This window comes from Haliotis rufescens, unplaced genomic scaffold (assembly GCF_023055435.1).
Source record: "Haliotis rufescens isolate VD_foot unplaced genomic scaffold, xgHalRufe1.0.p SCAF_2, whole genome shotgun sequence".
NCBI lineage: Eukaryota > Metazoa > Mollusca > Gastropoda > Lepetellida > Haliotidae > Haliotis > Haliotis rufescens.
Window position 1 is genome coordinate 32,957,938 of NW_025963890.1, and position 19,044 is coordinate 32,976,981.

At 42.5% G+C, this 19,044-nt stretch overlaps 1 protein-coding gene across 5 annotated transcripts in view; it reads right to left on the reverse strand.

Moving 5' to 3' along the window:
• LOC124117948 (inactive tyrosine-protein kinase transmembrane receptor ROR1-like) overlaps nt 1-19,044 on the reverse strand; it is a 233,569-nt gene that overhangs the window by 34,983 nt on the left and 179,542 nt on the right. For 4 of the 5 annotated variants that reach the window (XM_046479969.2, XM_046479970.2, XM_046479971.2 and 1 more), the window contains one exon: nt 18,832-18,869. In XM_046479969.2, the coding sequence (XP_046335925.1) occupies nt 18,832-18,869 (38 nt within the window). Of the gene's footprint in view, nt 1-10,593; nt 10,723-18,831; nt 18,870-19,044 lie in introns of those variants that run through there. The other variant, XM_048399822.1, reaches the window with a different exon arrangement.

Consider the following 19,044-nt stretch of genomic DNA (forward strand, 5'->3'; position numbering starts at 1 on the left):
TGTATTTTCAGTGCTTAATTACTGCTCAATTGGACTCATTTTAAGATATTCCAAGCACCAAGAATCAATATAAGCTATATAAGCTATTTCATTCCTAGCTACCTAGCCAATGGTGCAGAAGTAGTCTACCAGACCCGTGCCTTCCATGGCTACCTAGTCAATGGTGCAGGAGTAGTCTACCAGGCCCATGCCTTCCATGGCTACCTAGCCAATGGTGCAGAAGAAGTCTACCAGGCCCATGCCTTCAATGGCTACCTAGTCAATGGTGCAGAAGTAGTCTACCAGGCCCGTGCCTTCCATGGCTACCTAGTCAATGGTGCAGGAGTAGTCTACCAGGCCCATGCCTTCCATGGCTACCTAGTCAATGGTGCAGGAGTAGTCTACCAGACTCGTGCCTTCCATGGCAACCTAGTCAATGGTGCAGGAGTAGTCTACCAGGCCCGTGCCTTCAATGGCTACCTAGTCAATGGTGCAGAAGTAGTCTACCAGGCCCGTGCCTTCCATGGCTACCTAGTCAATGGTGCAGGAGTAGTCTACCAGGCCCATGCCTTCCATGGCTACCTAGCCAATGGTGCAGGAGTAGTCTACCAGACCCGTGCCTTCCATGGCTACCTAGTCAATGGTGCAGAAGTAGTCTACCAGGCCCGTGCCTTCAATGGCTACCTAGTCAATGGTGCAGAAGTAGTCTACCAGGCCAGTGCCTTCCATGGCTACCTAGTCAATGGTGCAGAAGTAATCTACCAGACTCGTGCCTTCAATGGCAACCTAGTCAATGGTGCAGAAGAAGTCTACCAGACCCGTGCCTTCCATGGCTACCTAGCCAATGGTGCAGAAGTAGTCTACCAGGCCAGTGCCTTCCATGGCTACCTAGACAATGGTGCAGAAGAAGTCTACCAGACCCGTGCCTTCCATGGCTACCTTGTCAATGGTGCAGATGTAGTGTACAAAGCCCATGTCATCCATGGCTACCTAGTCAATGGTGCTGAAGTATTCTACCAGACCCGTGCCTTCAATGGCTACCTAGCCAATGGTGCAGATGTAGTGTACAAAGCCTGTGTCATCCATGGCTACCTAGTCAATGGTGCAGATGTTGTGTACAAGGCCCGTGCCTTCAATGGCTACCTAGCCAATGGTGCAGATGCTGTGTACAAAGCCCGTGCCTTCCATGGCTACCTAGTCAATGGTGCAGAAGTAGTGTACAAAGCCCGTGCCTTCAATGGCTACCTAGTCAATGGTGCAGAAGTAGTCTACCAGGCCCGTGCCTTCAATGGCTACCTAGTCAATGGTGCTGAAGTATTCTACCAGACCCGTGCCTTCAATGGCTACCTAGCCAATGGTGCAGATGTAGTGTACAAAGCCTGTGTCATCCATGGCTACCTAGTCAATGGTGCAGATGTTGTGTACAAGGCCCGTGCCTTCAATGGCTACCTAGCCAATGGTGCAGATGCTGTGTACAAAGCCCGTGCCTTCCATGGCTACCTAGTCAATGGTGCAGAAGTAGTGTACAAAGCCCGTGCCTTCAATGGCTACCTAGTCAATGGTGCAGAAGTAGTCTACCAGGCCCGTGCCTTCAATGGCTACCTAGTCAGTGGTGCAGAAGTAGTCTACCAGGCCCGTGCCTTCCATGGCTACCTAGTCAATGGTGCAGGAGTAGTCTACCAGGCCCATGCCTTCCATGGCTACCTAGTCAATGGTGCAGAAGTAGTCTACCAGGCCCGTGCCTTCAATGGCTACCTAGTCAATGGTGCAGAAGTAGTCTACCAGGCCAGTGCCTTCCATGGCTACCTAGTCAATGGTGCTGAAATATTCTACCAGACCCGTGCCTTCAATGGCTACCTAGCCAATGGTGCAGATGTAGTGTACAAAGCCTGTGTCATCCATGGCTACCTAGTCAATGGTGCAGATGTTGTGTACAAGGCCCGTGCCTTCAATGGCTACCTAGCCGATGGTGCAGATGCTGTGTACAAAGCCCGTGCCTTCCATGGCTACCTAGTCAATGGTGCAGAAGTAGTGTACAAAGCCCGTGCCTTCAATGGCTACCTAGACAATGGTGCAGAAGAAGTCTACCAGACCCGTGCCTTCCATGGCTACCTTGTCAATGGTGCAGATGTAGTGTACAAAGCCCATGTCATCCATGGCTACCTAGTCAATGGTGCTGAAGTATTCTACCAGACCCGTGCCTTCAATGGCTACCTAGCCAATGGTGCAGATGTAGTGTACAAAGCCTGTGTCATCCATGGCTACCTAGTCAATGGTGCAGATGTTGTGTACAAGGCCCGTGCCTTCAATGGCTACCTAGCCGATGGTGCAGATGCTGTGTACAAAGCCCGTGCCTTCCATGGCTACCTAGTCAATGGTGCAGAAGTAGTGTACAAAGCCCGTGCCTTCAATGGCTACCTAGTCAATGGTGCAGAAGTAGTCTACCAGGCCCGTGCCTTCAATGGCTACCTAGTCAATGGTGCTGAAGTATTCTACCAGACCCGTGCCTTCAATGGCTACCTAGCCAATGGTGCAGATGTAGTGTACAAAGCCTGTGTCATCCATGGCTACCTAGTCAATGGTGCAGATGTTGTGTACAAGGCCCGTGCCTTCAATGGCTACCTAGCCAATGGTGCAGATGCTGTGTACAAAGCCCGTGCCTTCCATGGCTACCTAGTCAATGGTGCAGAAGTAGTGTACAAAGCCCGTGCCTTCAATGGCTACCTAGTCAATGGTGCTGAAGTATTCTACCAGACCCGTGCCTTCAATGGCTACCTAGCCAATGGTGCAGATGTAGTGTACAAAGCCTGTGTCATCCATGGCTACCTAGTCAATGGTGCAGATGTTGTGTACAAGGCCCGTGCCTTCAATGGCTACCTAGCCAATGGTGCAGATGCTGTGTACAAAGCCCGTGCCTTCCATGGCTACCTAGTCAATGGTGCAGAAGTAGTGTACAAAGCCCGTGCCTTCAATGGCTACCTAGTCAATGGTGCAGAAGTAGTCTACCAGGCCCGTGCCTTCAATGGCTACCTAGTCAATGGTGCAGAAGTAGTCTACCAGGCCCGTGCCTTCCATGGCTACCTAGCCAATGGTGCAGATGTAGTGTACAAAGCCTGTGTCATCCATGGCTACCTAGCCTATGGTGCAGATATTGTGTACAAGGCCCGTGCCTTCAATGGCTACCTAGTCAATGGTGCAGAAGTAGTCTTCCAGGCCCGTGCCTTCCATGGCTACCTAGCCAATGGTGCAGATGCTGTGTACAAAGCCCGTGCCTTCCATGGCTACCTAGTCAATGGTGCAGAAGTAGTGTACAAAGCCTGTGCCTTCAATGGCTACCTAGTCAATGGTGCAGAAGTAGTCTACCAGGCCCGTGCCTTCAATGGCTACCTAGTCAATGGTGCTGAAGTATTCTACCAGACCCGTGCCTTCAATGGCTACCTAGCCAATGGTGCAGATGTAGTGTACAAAGCCTGTGTCATCCATGGCTACCTAGTCAATGGTGCAGATGTTGTGTACAAGGCCCGTGCCTTCAATGGCTACCTAGCCAATGGTGCAGATGCTGTGTACAAAGCCCGTGCCTTCCATGGCTACCTAGTCAATGGTGCAGAAGTAGTGTACAAAGCCCGTGCCTTCAATGGCTACCTAGTCAATGGTGCAGAAGTAGTCTACCAGGCCCGTGCCTTCAATGGCTACCTAGCCAATGGTGCAGAAGTAGTCTACCAGGCCCGTGCCTTCCATGGCTACCTAGCCAATGGTGCAGATGTAGTGTACAAAGCCTGTGTCATCCATGGCTACCTAGCCTATGGTGCAGATATTGTGTACAAGGCCCGTGCCTTCAATGGCTACCTAGTCAATGGTGCAGAAGTAGTCTACCAGGCCTGTGCCTTCCATGGCTACCTAGCCAATGGTGCAGATGTAGTGTACAAAGCCTGTGTCATCCATGGCTACCTAGTCAATGGTGCAGATATTGTGTACAAGGCCCGTGCCTTCAATGGCTACCTAGTCAATGGTGCAGATGTAGTGTACAAAGCCTGTGTCATCCATGGCTACCTAGCCTATGGTGCAGATATTGTGTACAAGGCCCGTGCCTTCAATGGCTACCTAGTCAATGGTGCAGAAGTAGTCTACCAGGCCCGTGCCTTCCATGGCTACCTAGCCAATGGTGCAGATGTAGTGTACAAAGCCTGTGTCATCCATGGCTACCTAGCCTATGGTGCAGATATTGTGTACAAGGCCCGTGCCTTCAATGGCTACCTAGTCAATGGTGCAGAAGTAGTCTACCAGGCCTGTGCCTTCCATGGCTACCTAGCCAATGGTGCAGATGTAGTGTACAAAGCCTGTGTCATCCATGGCTACCTAGTCAATGGTGCAGATATTGTGTACAAGGCCCGTGCCTTCAATGGCTACCTAGTCAATGGTGCAGATGTAGTGTACAAAGCCTGTGTCATCCATGGCTACCTAGCCTATGGTGCAGATATTGTGTACAAGGCCCGTGCCTTCAATGGCTACCTAGTCAATGGTGCAGAAGTAGTCTACCAGGCCCGTGCCTTCCATGGCTACCTAGCCAATGGTGCAGATGTAGTGTACAAAGCCTGTGTCATCCATGGCTACCTAGCCTATGGTGCAGATATTGTGTACAAGGCCCGTGCCTTCAATGGCTACCTAGTCAATGGTGCAGAAGTAGTCTACCAGGCCTGTGCCTTCCATGGCTACCTAGCCAATGGTGCAGATGTAGTGTACAAAGCCTGTGTCATCCATGGCTACCTAGTCAATGGTGCAGATATTGTGTACAAGGCCCGTGCCTTCAATGGCTACCTAGTCAATGGTGCAGATGTAGTGTACAAAGCCTGTGTCATCCATGGCTACGTAGTCAATGGTGCAGTTGTAGCATACAAGACCTGTGTCATCCCTGGTGACCTGGCCACTGGTGCAGATGTAGCATACAAGGTTGATACTCTGCAGCAGTTCTGGTGAATGTGGGCACTGTCACCAACAGCTACTTTGGGTTTCTTTACTACCTGGTGTCTTCTCATTTCCTCCTTGGAGACCTTGCCACATTAATACCGCAAGTAAATTTGAACATCTGTCTTCCTGAATATTTGTCCATTTTTCTAGATTAGTTTCGCCTGGTTGTAAAGTAGTTGAGAACATAACTCACAGTCTGACTGAATAGGTTCCCCAGCTTGGGTGACATACCCGTAGATTGTTTCCAGGGTACACTCCTCGTCTAACCCATTTATTTTATATCACAACGCTCAAGTTACTTGAAACACAAGAAGAACTAATTCTAGGCTGGGAGTTGAAGGTGTTGGCTATAAGATCCCACTTTTTAGGTTTGATTTCATCCCAATTTTAATTAAAGATTGAAATTCTTCAGTGACCCCAGAATAATTTATCACAGAAAACGATAACAGACCCAGCTTCCAAGTACCTTCTGTAATTGCCAGTTTTCAGTCTCGTCACAATTACTCTGTCATCTGATATATGTACAAGACTGTCAAGTCTCCCTAACTACAAAGCCTTAGTTATAATGTTACACCTCAATTCATAACTAAATGACCCTGTTGAATTCTTTCACCTGATCTAATACATGTGAACCAAATAGAAGAAAACAATAATTAGAAATGTTCATGAAATTAATTTGATGATGATTGTCATTATGATAGGAAACAAACATTAGTGATAGTGATCATGAGTTGTTTATAGTGGTAAGCATGGTTACATTGCTAAATTGGGTTAATTTGGGCCACTACTGGGTAACATTAAACCTATTGTGGAGCAACAAATGATCTGCAAATAACTAACAACTGATTTATATGACCATCCTGTCAACCCTACATTAACACTGCTCTAGCTCAACATTTCTCCATGGATTTGAGGTAATTAACCAACCGATAATGGTGACAATCATCTACAGCTTCTGGTCATCAATACCCTTTTCCATTTCAATAATGACCGCCATCTGGTAATAGGCTGTCACATTTATCCAAAATGTCTTTGTTCATAGTCCATACTCTGAATTCAGTGAATCGTCATTATACTGACTTCGAGTTTCTGGGTGTAACTTTCAGGATTAACAGTGGGAGTGGTGCATAGTATGGCAATAGGAGTGGACTACATTGGGTCAGTTGGTGTATGCAGTGGCTATAGGACTACATTGGGTCAGTTGGTGTATGGGGTGGCTATAGGACTACATTGGGTCAGTTGGTGTATGGGGTGGCTATAGGACTACATTGGGTCAGTTGGTGTATGGGGTGGCTATAGGACTACATTGGGTCAGTTGGTGTATGCAGTGGCTATAGGACTACATTGGGTCAGTTGGTGTATGCAGTGGCTATAGGACTACATTGGGCAGTTGGTGTATGGGGTGGCTATAGGACTACATTGGGCAGTTGGTGTATGGGTGGCTATAGGACTACATTGGGTCAGTTGGTGTATGGGGTGGCTATAGGACTACATTGGGTCAGTTGGTGTATGGGGTTGCTATAGGACTACATTGGGTCAGTTGGTGTATGCAGTGGCTATAGGACTACATTGGGTCAGTTGGTGTATGGGGTTGCTATAGGACTACATTGGGTCAGTTGGTGTATGGGGTGGCTATAGGACTACATTGGGTCAGTTGGTGTATGCAGTGGCTATAGGACTACATTGGGTCAGTTGGTGTATAGGGTGGCTATAGGACTACATTGGGTCAGTTGGTGTATGGGGTGGCTATAGGACTACATTGGGTCAGTTGGTGTATGGGGTGGCTATAGGACTACATTGGGTCAGTTGGTGTATGGGGTGGCTATAGGACTACATTGGGTCAGTTGGTGTATGGGGTGGCTATAGGACTACATGGGGCAGTTGGTGTATGGGGTGGCTATAGGACTACATTGGGTCAGTTGGTGTATGGGGTGGCTATAGGACTACATTGGGTCAGTTGGTGTATGGGGTGGCTATAGGACTACATTGGGTCAGTTGGTGTATGGGGTGGCTATAGGACTACATGGGGCAGTTGGTTTATGGGGTGGCTATAGGACTACATTGGGTCAGTTGGTGTATGGGGTGGCTATAGGACTACATTGGGTCAGTTGGTGTATGGGGTGGCTATAGGACTACAGGGTAATAATCATAACACAGTGGGTACATACTTCTGTCTACAGAGGATAATAGCATGATAGGATACCTCTGTTGGTATTGTTAACTGTTTGACAAAAGAAGCAAATTTCTCATGAGATAAAGGACCAACTATTATATGAAAATGATGCAAAATACTAGTTTCATAATTCAATTTGTTGCACTGACCAACATTTGAAATAACATTATTATTTTACCTAATAAAAACATTTTTGCAAATATTGAATTATGAAATAGTATGTATCATAATTTATTTTGGCACAGATCCTCTTCCATAGTGTGGACTATGATAATACGAAATAAAATTGACTCTGTAAAGCATTCACATCTGTATCAGTGCTATTGAAGTCACTGATGTCTAATCAGCACATTGACATCATGATATCATTTCATCCCTCCAAGTGACTATGAACTTTGGTCTAATTGCCCACTACCAGTGAAAAGCAATGCAATTTCCTGAGTACAAGTTTACTTCCACAAATAAAGATACCAGATCTTGATATATGATTTCTTGTATGACATGATTGCATGCGATGAGAGTATCAATCAAGAAGTAACCATCAAAACAGCTTCAAGGGTTGCGATATCCATTTCATGGTGCAGTGTGTGAGACATAGTAGCCAGGATCAATTGATGTGGTAGCAGTGCATGGCTAGCTCTCACTGCACAGACACTTGCAGTACCAACATTGTACATGCTTGTACAGAAATATGAATCACCTTTTAAGCGCACCATAATTCCTCTATTAAGAACCCTAGCACAGATGAACTTCAGTTTACTTTTCAGACCTGATCATACAATAAGTACCTGTACATGCTCGAAGTCCTGAAGGAAACAGTTTGCTTGGCTCCTCCTTTCAGAGAAAACAAATTGTATTTCTTGAAGCAGTCCCTGACATATTGTATGTCTTGAAGCAGTCCTTGACATTTTGTATGTCTTGAAGCAGTCCTTGACATTCTGCATGTCTTGAAGCAGTCCTTTACATTCTGTATGTCTTGAAGCAGTCCCTGACATTTGGTATTTCTTGAAGCAGTCCTTAACATTTTGTATGTCTTGAAGCAGTCCCTGACATATTGTATGTCTTGAAGCACTCCTTTACATTTTGTATGTCTTGAAGCAGTCCCTGATATTTTGTATGTCTTGAAGCAGCCACTAACAACATTTTGTATATCTTGCAGCAGTCCCTTACAACATATTGTGGACCAGTGAAGACCCGGGTTAGAATAGGTCTTCAGTAACCCATGCTTGCCATAAAAGGTGACTCTGCTTGTCGTAAAAGGCGACTAATGGGATCAGGTGGTCAGGCTCGCTGACTTGGTTGATGGTGCTCATGATATCAATCACTGGGTTGTCTGGCCCAGACTCGATTATTTACAGACCGTCATATAGCTGGAATGTTGCTGAGTGCGGCGTTAAACAACAAACACACACACACCTAACAACATATTGTAGGTCATGCAGCAATCCCAAACAACATATTTGTGTCATGCAATTGCACCTTTGTTGTTTAATCTTGATGACAAGTATTTACTCAATATTACTGACACATGAGATTTCATATGTTCCTGGAGTTACAGTCTGCGCTTGGTGCTGACTCAAAAAAAGTGAAAGCAACATCTTTTCAATTTGATTGCTTTAGAAAATGGTTTTGGTGAGCAGAGGCAGTCCGTGTCCTAAGGAGATATTACAGCACCCATATCTATGAGCACTCATCCTTGAGAGAACAAAGTTTAAACATTAACCAAATCAATTAGACAGAGGCGTGTGTTGGTCTCCCTCTATCACTGTGGCCTATCTGTGGGCTCCAAGTTCGAAGGATGCCATTCATCATGAAGTGAATTGTCCAGCACATTTGTGTGATTGTAGCCAGATAGGGGCATTTCAGGATTGTGGATGCTCATTTAAGTGGCAGCCATACAAGTACAGTGATATTGGTAATGGGTGTGTGTGAGCCATGTATTGTGTGGGTAGCGATGTCTACCTGCAATACATTGCCCCTGCCTCAGACTCTGACCCCATACAAAGCTGCTGCAGCCACTTCATGATTGTAGCTACCTGATCTTTTGTATCACATCATGTCTACTGTGTTTGCTTAAATTATCTCCTGCTCATGTAATATCAGTGGGATTAGGTGTGTTTGCTGTAGGGGTAGCCTTGCTTATGGCTAATGATACATGTAGCAACTGTGATCATCTAGATCATCTGACTCACAGCCATAAAACACAGGGTTTCAAACTTGATATTCATATCCTGTAACTTCTGGATGGGATGAAATGATTCATGATGTTTGAGACACTCAATTTTTATGATTAGGGTATCTTGATTCCTTGTGATTAGCATGCTTGCTTTAAGAAGTAAAGAGTCGGTGGGACATCTGATACAATGGCATCTTAATGGTGGCCTATGGAGTAATCCCTGGCAGAAATGTCAAGCAGAGGCTTTTGTTTTTAACATGTTGACTGGATTGATAAAACTATTGCTAACTAATAGAAAAACACACATAACTGTTTTAAGAGCCCTGCTCCAATGAGATCCTTGACTAACTTTATAAGCAACCATTACTTAGACTGAACACTTTACCTGACAGACCACATTATAGATTTACAGAAAACAGCAGTGAAGAAGGTGTATATAATTGCCTAGTAACTATTTTTAAAGGTTTTAGTTTCATCGATAACTTAACTAAGTTTGTTCACTACCTCTTAAACTCTTACAACAAATTTAACTTGCCATATGGTTTTAATATGCCAGCCCCTCCCTTTTCAATTTTATTATGTCGAATACAGTATTAAACTTTGTTGAACAACTTATTTTAGCTGAAGTTCCAGTTTACAAACTTTGAAACATTGGTCCACATTTAGTCTTTGGCATTGTTAGCTGAACTGTAATAACACATACATTATAATGATTAGATACATGAAATACTTCCCATAACACAGAGTGAGGCATTGCCTGGTGATACCGCAGGCCGGTCTCTGCATGATGAAGACATTGGGTGTATGTGTTCCTAGCTTCTTCTATATGATGACTGTAGACTGAGTAAACAGTCTCAGGTTCAGACAGGCCACAGGAGTGTTTCCTGCTAATAGATTCCACTACATCTCATTAGTAAATTAGCTGTGAGTAAACCATTGGTATTTATATCAAGAAGCATAAATATTTATGCTTCCATTACAGACTTTGATAGGGGAGTGCAAAATAACAGAAAGTAAACAACATAAAAAATTACACAAAATCTATGCAGCTGATGATTAGCTCTCTTCCCCAAAAATGTGAAGTTTAACTAATAATTAAAGCCATTTGTAATTTTTTCAAAGCATAAAATATATATCCTGTCTGGGTGTAATCAGTGTAATTAATAAAGACATCAGTACAGTCTGACCTTCTCATGCCAATATTTCTAAAATAACACTGATCTACAGTTTCGCATGATTCTCAAAGGGTATACGGTAGATCCAAATGTTACCCACACTCCTAAAGACAACCAGGGCCCACCTTCAATTTCCTCCACTGGAAACACAGTAAACTGGTACAACACACCATCATCTGGCAGCTTCATTGCCCTGTCCATACTGTCAGTCAGTCTCCTCCTCAGACACATACACTCATGGAACACACCATATCTACTCCAGGTTACTCTACCACAGCCACATAAGTTCACAATACGCCATCATTTTCTTAATGTTCTGCCTGTGCCCTGGATCAACCCTCCAAGCTACTGCCATGTGTAGGGAGGAACAAATCTGTCCTGGTGTCAGGTCACACCAACACTCAATGTCAAACCACATTTCTTGAATCTTTAGAAAAGTGGGAGGACATATTTTTTTTTTGAATTGTGAGTTGATTGACGCTGGCTTGCAGCTAACGAAGGGGGTTTCATTATGAACAGCAGGAGGGAGGAGGGTGACACTGTCACATCCGATCTCTATAGAATTAGGTGATGTGGGATCATCACACATTCAATAACAACATTTACATACTACCCTTTCATGCTTAGTGTTTAGAATTGACGGGTATGAAAATAACAATCAGACCCTGAACAGTGTAATTAATAGCAGGGAAATGCTCCCAACAGAGGGCTGTTTTCAAATCTCTATTGTGCATGCTACTACCATACATGAAACAGCTGTAACAGTCATCACAGTTGAAATAAAAGGATTGCCCCAGTCCTGATAGAGAGGAGAGGAGCACCAAGGATGGAGAACTGACATCAAGTGTGGTCATCACCATCCTGTTTGTACATACTGACACAAGTGGCACTAGTTTCTCCAAAATATCAGTGAGAGCACTATCTCTTAGCACTCATGCCAGCCTGCCATATTTCTAAAATTGTTTCTCATGACCATGAAATATGGTACATTTTTTGCACCCTTACCTTTTCTGTATTAATATCTGAGTATTTCAAGGACATTATCTGCCAATTACCTCCTCCCTTATCTGCTCTGATTGGGAAACCTTCTTGAACCCAGTCAACCGACCACAGCCAAATATTTGGTGGGATTTATCAGTGGTTGTTTACAGATGACATCATAATTAAACAAACTTAAAGTGCATGTTTATACAGACTATCTGAGGAGAAATGCTAAGATATATCACAGTTATATAGTGCTTACATGTTTGCACAATTAAGTGCATGCCATTATTGTCAAGGATATACAACTTTCATATGTAAAATTGCCTGGTATTACGAGGTAATTTTAATAAACCTTCTTTAAATATTTACTCTTTTTACTTATTCCTCATCATGTTGTTGTAAAATACTTATTGAAAACTGTTCACTTTAAAGTAAAAAATTAAAGAAATTTGAGTGCTAAAATGTGACACATGTTCCTAATCATTTAGTATTAATCTCAACCTTTCCAAAAAGAGCTCGATAGGACATTGAAAAACTGGGTTCCTAGTTAGCTGTCTGTCTGCTGTGTTGATATTTAACACACATCACTCCTACACTGTAAGCTGCAATCACTCAACAGTTTGCTGAATGTTCTTGTTCCCTGCAAGCTTGTGAGTAAAGTGAAGCGGATTGCACAAGCTGTTCCCTTTCCTCACCACATTGAGAGACCTGACAGGATGGCTGGCTGTTCATCACCCAACTCCACTGCAGTCACCAACTTCACACATATAACACACTTTGATATTTCACACACACAGCAAAGAACAAATTTCCTGACATAAAAAAAGCTTTATTCTTGTAATGAACCATTGGATGGGCTGATTTGGGTAAGGCTTTTGTTTCTGTTTAATGACTTGCATGTTAACTCTTATGTATGCCAATGAATCACAGTTACCCGTTATGAATGAACCTATTGCATTTACTACACCGGGGATTATTTGCTACACCTACTTTTGTAAAAATTTCCATTCATTGAAAATTACATTGTGTCTTTTTCATACAGTTTAATAATCATGCTCTGCTGAGAACATTTCCCACTCCAGCTTTATACAATCTAGTACTGTCCTTCATATATAATTTAATATATTTAATTTCAGCAATGTGATTGGCCAGCAAGGAAAAATCTTTGTGCTTATAACCCAGTGAATCAAGAAATGTGTACGGGTAGGCCACACACACATACATAAAGAAAGGTATGGAGATATTTGTGGTCAGGTGTTTTGGACAACTTCATATTTTGTTGGATGCTGCTGTGGTTACAACGGATGAAGTATGGCAATAGACACATTATATACAGGAAACTGGTCGTAAATAGCTTTGTTTTGCACAGGAAACAGTAGCTAATTTCAATTTGATTTATCCATTGCTTATGGAAACCTTTTCAACAGATGAAGATATGCATGATTTTTAAAAACCCCGCAATTAACTGGCATTTTCCAAACCTATTGTGATACATATTCATTCGTATTTCATATCGTATTAAAATGCATAATCATAGATATACAGAGTCAAACATTATTAGCTGTTTGATGTGACATGCTACAAAAGAACAGGCCAAATACTATATTACACGATAAAACATAACAGAGTGATATTATTTGCTTCTGTATTTGTTGTTCCATATTTAAACCAAGGTATCACTAGACTCAACAATTACGGAATCGAAGGGAAAATGTAATAATTAATTTATTATGCGCCTGGCTTCCAACTTGAGGGCTGCTCAGTGGAGCACTGTTACAAAAATAGTACAAGGGGAGTAAAGGAGGTTTGGTCTCTAAGGCACACAGGCTTCTTGAATCAAATAAGTCTTTACATGTTTAGCAGTTTTCCACAGTGGTCAGCTGTCTCCAATGTATTTATGGAGAGTACAAGAACGTTCCATAGGGTAGGGGCTGCAGAAAGATCTATCTCCTAGAAGTTGCCTTCTCACTTATTTTATCATTTTAGGATTTCCGCTGACTATCAATCTCCAAGTCCCACTTGCCTCCTGTACAGTGTTTATAAATGGGCTTTACATTATCTTCCATGTGATCATCTGTCAATTAGCAATATTGGCATATTTTGATAATATTTTGGATGTATTTATGTGAATTTAACTGAATTTACTTAAAAAGGGTTGTCTGTTATTATTACAGTCATTATTGGTGACAGTAGTGCACAGTGCATGTCACACTGAATGTGTACAGATGAGAGACAGGTACAGGCTGATCTTCTATCCTGAATATTCACTAATAACAAATTGTCCATGTTGAACTTTGATCTGCCTCTATCAGCAACTTCAGTGGTTTTAATGAGTCATATCATATTTGGGGTAAAATAAAGAGTGAGAAAAAGATAATTATTCTTTTCCCTGATGAGCATGCTGAGTACAGATGGCATGAGACACTGCAGACAATGTCTGAAGAAAGACCTCAAAGCATATGCAAGTCTGTGCCAGGTTTCAGCTCCCTACCCTGAATGTCTTGTCTAATTATCTCCCTTGTCTGTCCTAGATGAAGGCAGTGATGTAGCTGTCCCTGACTACTGCTGCCCAGACCAGCAGCTGCTGCTTTTTGCCAGTTGTGTAGCGACAGCTGAAAGGTATCTGCACCAGTTAGAAATAAACATTTCCTGATCATCCCCGAGCTTCCGATGCCCCATCTAAACCCCACAATGTCCCTCCAGTTTAACTTGTGATCATCAACTGATGTAACTCACAACTATTTCATTCTGCTCCCTCCCAGGTCTATAATAACCATTAACACCTTCAACAGCCATATCAAGTTACTTGATCAACATCAATATATCTCAAATTTGTCAGTCACACATGGTCCAAATTAAAAAAATTGTTTTGTCTATTTTGTCATTTAGGACATAGAATTCAAAATGGATTTTTTGTATATTCTCAAAGACTTTATTGCAATATTGGCACCTCATTAAAATTGATATTACTGAGAAATGACAATGTACATTCTGTAGGAAACTAAAGAATAATGCACTCAGTTTGCGAGTATGTGAAATCTTCTCATTACAGCAATATAAATCAGTTCCACCTGGTAACCTTAAATTGGCCTAAACATCAAGAGAGGCAGTTCATAATAGGACAGAAATTCTTGGGATGTAAGTGTTTACAGGTGGCAAGAATTTCAGGATTTGGGAGCAATATATTGCGCCCAACACTTTAGACCAGGTAGAAGCCCATAAACATACATACCTGTGTCAACCAGCATTTATCTGGGCATTTAACATAGACACATTGCTAGGTATTAGTGTGACCATGATAAAATACATATATCTGACCCCAAAACTTACTTCCTATGAAAGAAATTGTCACACCTTTCAAGGCTGATGTTGTAACTTGGAAACACATAGAACTCAAATAGAATTAGTTATCAAGGTGACAATAGCCTGTTTACCTAGCCAGGATGTTCACACAGCTATAGTCAGCCTCTTTTAGGGTGCTTTCATATGGGTACAGTGCAAATATAAAGTTCAAAACCAGCTCCTTATACTCAACATAAGTGGACTCAATACCGGGCCAGTAACCTTCATTTGTGTAACAAATAAATACATTATTGGAAGGCTGTGAAAAGAAATATTGTGTGGGTTACACCGCTGGAACATGTAGTTGGGTGGATGAACAGAATGGGGGATGAGGCCAAGAGGGACAGCTCCCCAATATATTCAGGCCTCAAGTGCAGGAGGGACGGCCTCACTAAATACCACAAGCAAACATACCCACTACCAAAAACATTCATCCACAAAGCCAACACTTTTTAATGCAAATAAAGTCATTCATCTTTTTGCTTTCAAGATTTCCTCTAGTCATTGTTAATGCGTGAGAAAGATTCACACATTCTTGTTAAGGCTACCTCTTTGTTGCACATTAGAATTCTCACACAGATTTGACTTAATTTGCGATAGTATTCAACTGAATGAAACTGAATAACTGAGTAAACCGTATGGAGCAGCAGCAACAGCAACAGCAATGAGTTGACTGACCTAGGCCAACAGAAGACGATGATGAAGCTTGCCTCCCACTGCTACTACATAGTTGGAGGGACAAAACTACCTATCAGTGCCATTATGCGAAAGAGAAGTAACCATGTGGAAATTCTTTCAATATTTATTTAATCAAATCTTCTTGAAAAATATATTTACCCCTGACTAAATAATATTTTCTAATCTACCAATGTCATATACAGTACATATATACCGACAAAAGAAACGCGAAATACCATACATATTGGTTAATATATGAAGAATTACTCATATTCAAGAGATATAAGATTGGTTCGATGCACAAACGAACACCTGATTATGTTGTCTGAACGGATGCTCATGAACAGAGCACATGTGACATCATAGATCCATGACTCCAGATGCACCATTTGTCTCGTGTAGGATTAGCATGGAAATCACCTGCACTATATCTTAGAATAAAGACACTCCTTGGTAACACTTGACTGATTGTTAGTTTTGTCAATATGGTACACATTGGAAGCATCTCTTCTTAATGTACATACTTCTCTCTATGTTTCTATGGTTCAAGTTTCTTTTGGTGGTGAGTATAAAAAGAGTAAAACTAAATCAAGAAAACTCATAAAAAAAGGACCAAGGCTCTGTTGCTCACCAGAGACATTCAAAGTGAGCCAAATAATCTGTGACTGTGACTGTGATAATCTTAGTTTTCAATTTTTATTTTATCTGCATGAACAAATCCTAATCCTAATGTTTTGCTACATATAGCAATGATTCCTAGGACTTGTCACTTTGTAACGATGTTCACATTTTGACATATTTATTTTTTTCATAAAGAGACAACTAAAATTTAGATGCAATGGCCATGAACAAATGTCAGTGAGATTATTATGGTATGCCAGACATCCACCTGAAGCTTCAGGCTCTTCCCTTCAGATGTTTCTTGGAAGAAGAAGATGGAAGGGCAGATGAATGACAATGTGCCATGATGTAAGCTCACTTGGACCTTGGGTCCTGGTAAATTGAAAATGTCAATCATCACCATACTGGAAATGGGTGAAAAAGAACTTGCAAAAGAATCTTTTATCCTGTATGATGTTATGATAAAATCTTTAATCCATTCCTTTCATACTAATTTCACTACTACCCCCTATCATGTGAGGAGTATGCCTGTTCTAGCTATATGATGAGCACTAAGTTTGTTATAGCTCAATTACACTGGATGGGACATGCAAGAGGATAATAAAAGAGACCACATCTGAGAATAAAACATAAACAAATTATCTAGCCACAAAATCGTCCAAACAACATATACAGAACCATGGAAGGAGAACAAGAATGTTTCTCCAAGTCATCACTGGTAAGGGAACTCAAAATACATCAACTTCTTCATGTTTACAACCAAAATGAACTCCCCTGCATGCAAGTCCAAATGTTTATTTTCTCTCCCATATCCCCCATTTAGCCTTACATTGGCTGTCCTATTCTAATGTAATTAGTGCAGCTTGAGCTGAGTGTGCAGGTAAACTGTGAAGTAAGGTGTGTGTTCCTTCCCAGACAAGCTACAGCTCATGCAATGCCTGTCATCACACACACACATCTCCTCCAACACCATCCTTGCTCACACCGCAAGCCACAGCCACTACCAGCCAAGTTTACACACATCTCCAACTTAAAAGGCCCTCTTTGAGATATTCAGTTCAAATGCAAAATGAATTGAAATATTGGCCATTAATCTGTTCCCCATTCATCTCCATTGACACTGAGTAAGTAGAAAAATATGTCAAGAGGGCTCCAGTTAAAACATTTCTGATTTTCCTCCAAGAAAACAGCATTCTGTCCCCTTTGATAAGATCAGGAGCAAAAATTGCTAGACAATGTTTTATTTCTTTCCTTTGCCAGACATCTTTCTCTACTCCATGCAGGGTAAACGAGACTGACTTTATACACTTGCGCTTGCCTTTCCCATAACTGTGACAGCTCGCTCAGCACATTACCAACAACTTTTATTTGTGAAGACATGCATATTACGGTCTGAAGAATTTTCAATTTAATCACTTGAAAGTTTCAACCTCTGTAACTGTCTTCATTAATTGAAGTAGTCTTGCATCAGTAGCTAAGAGTACATTTCACACAGCATGCTAGAAGAAGAAATAGCAGCAGGAGCACCTTACCAGAGCCCACAACAAGTGCTCCTTGTCACCACACAGACACAACCAGCCAGCCACCATAGTAGGTCTGTCTAGATGCCCTGTTCATTTACACTGATAATTATCTCAGCTGGTCCTTTCCACCAGTACTATATGGCAACAACCCGAAGCTTTGACATCTTTGAAGTATATATAATACTGCAATAACATTTAACATTCAAACATATCATTTTCTGTCAGAAAACAGATCTCATCCTCATACCTTATAAATGAATTGACATTTGACAAACAAAATTGAAAATATTTTAAGGACATTAAAATGTCGGCATTGCCCTGTGTCTATCTCAGTACTGCCCTTGTCTGTCTCAGTATTGCCCTGTGTCTGTCTCAGTACTGCCCTTGTCTGTCTCAGTATTGCCCTGTGTCTATCTCAGTACTGCCCTGTGTCTGTCTCAGTATTGCCCTGTGTGTCTGTCTCAGTATTGCCCTGTGTCTATCTCAGAACTGCCCTTGTCTGTCTCAGTATTGCCCTGTGTCTGTCTCAGTATTGCCCTGTGTCTGTCTCAGTACTGCCCTTGTCTGTCTCAGTATTGCCCTGTGTCTGTCTCAGTATTGCCCTGTGTCTGTCTCAGTACTGCCCTTGTCTGTCTCAATATTGCCCTTGTCTGTCTCAGTATTGCCCTGTGTCTGTCTCAGTACTGCCCTTGTCTGTCTCAATATTGCCCTTGTCTGTCTCAGTATTGCCCTTGTCTGTCTCAGTATTGCCCTGTGTCTGTCTCAGGTCTGCCCTTGTCTGTCTCAGTATTGCCCTGTGTCTGTCTCAATATTGCCCTGTGTCTGTCTCAGTATTGCCCTGTGTCTGTCTCAGTACTGCCCTTATCTGTTTCAGTATTGCCCTTGTCTGTCTCAGTATCGGCCTTGTCTGTCTCAGTACTGCCCTGTGTCTGTCTCAGTACTGCCCGTGTCTGTCTCAGTACTGCCCTTGTCTGTCTTAGTATTGCCCTTGTCTGTCTCACATTGCCCTGTGTCTGTCTCAGTACTGCCCTGTGTCTGTCTCAGTATTGGCCTTGTCTGTCTGAGTACTGCCCTGTCTGTCTCAGTATTGCCCTGTCGCTTGTTTCTGTGATGACCAACAGCTATGGGTGGCAATCACCATCCCATCTATCAAGGTGGCAAGGATAACACTAGGCAATGCCTCCTCCTAGCTATCAAAATAAATCTGGCCATTACCTGGACTGACGATGTCTGTGGAGTCAAGCAAGTTGTTCCTGTAAACAAAAGAAGATATCATTAAGATGTAGTAAATAGTGTACCTAAAGAGTAGTTTTCTGAACACCGAGGAGACCTGTATCATTTGAAGTGTGATCTGAGCAGAAAATGTGTTAATGATATGGTGATCCTGGCTGTGCAGATATACTTTGGCAGCACACAATGGAGCATGCA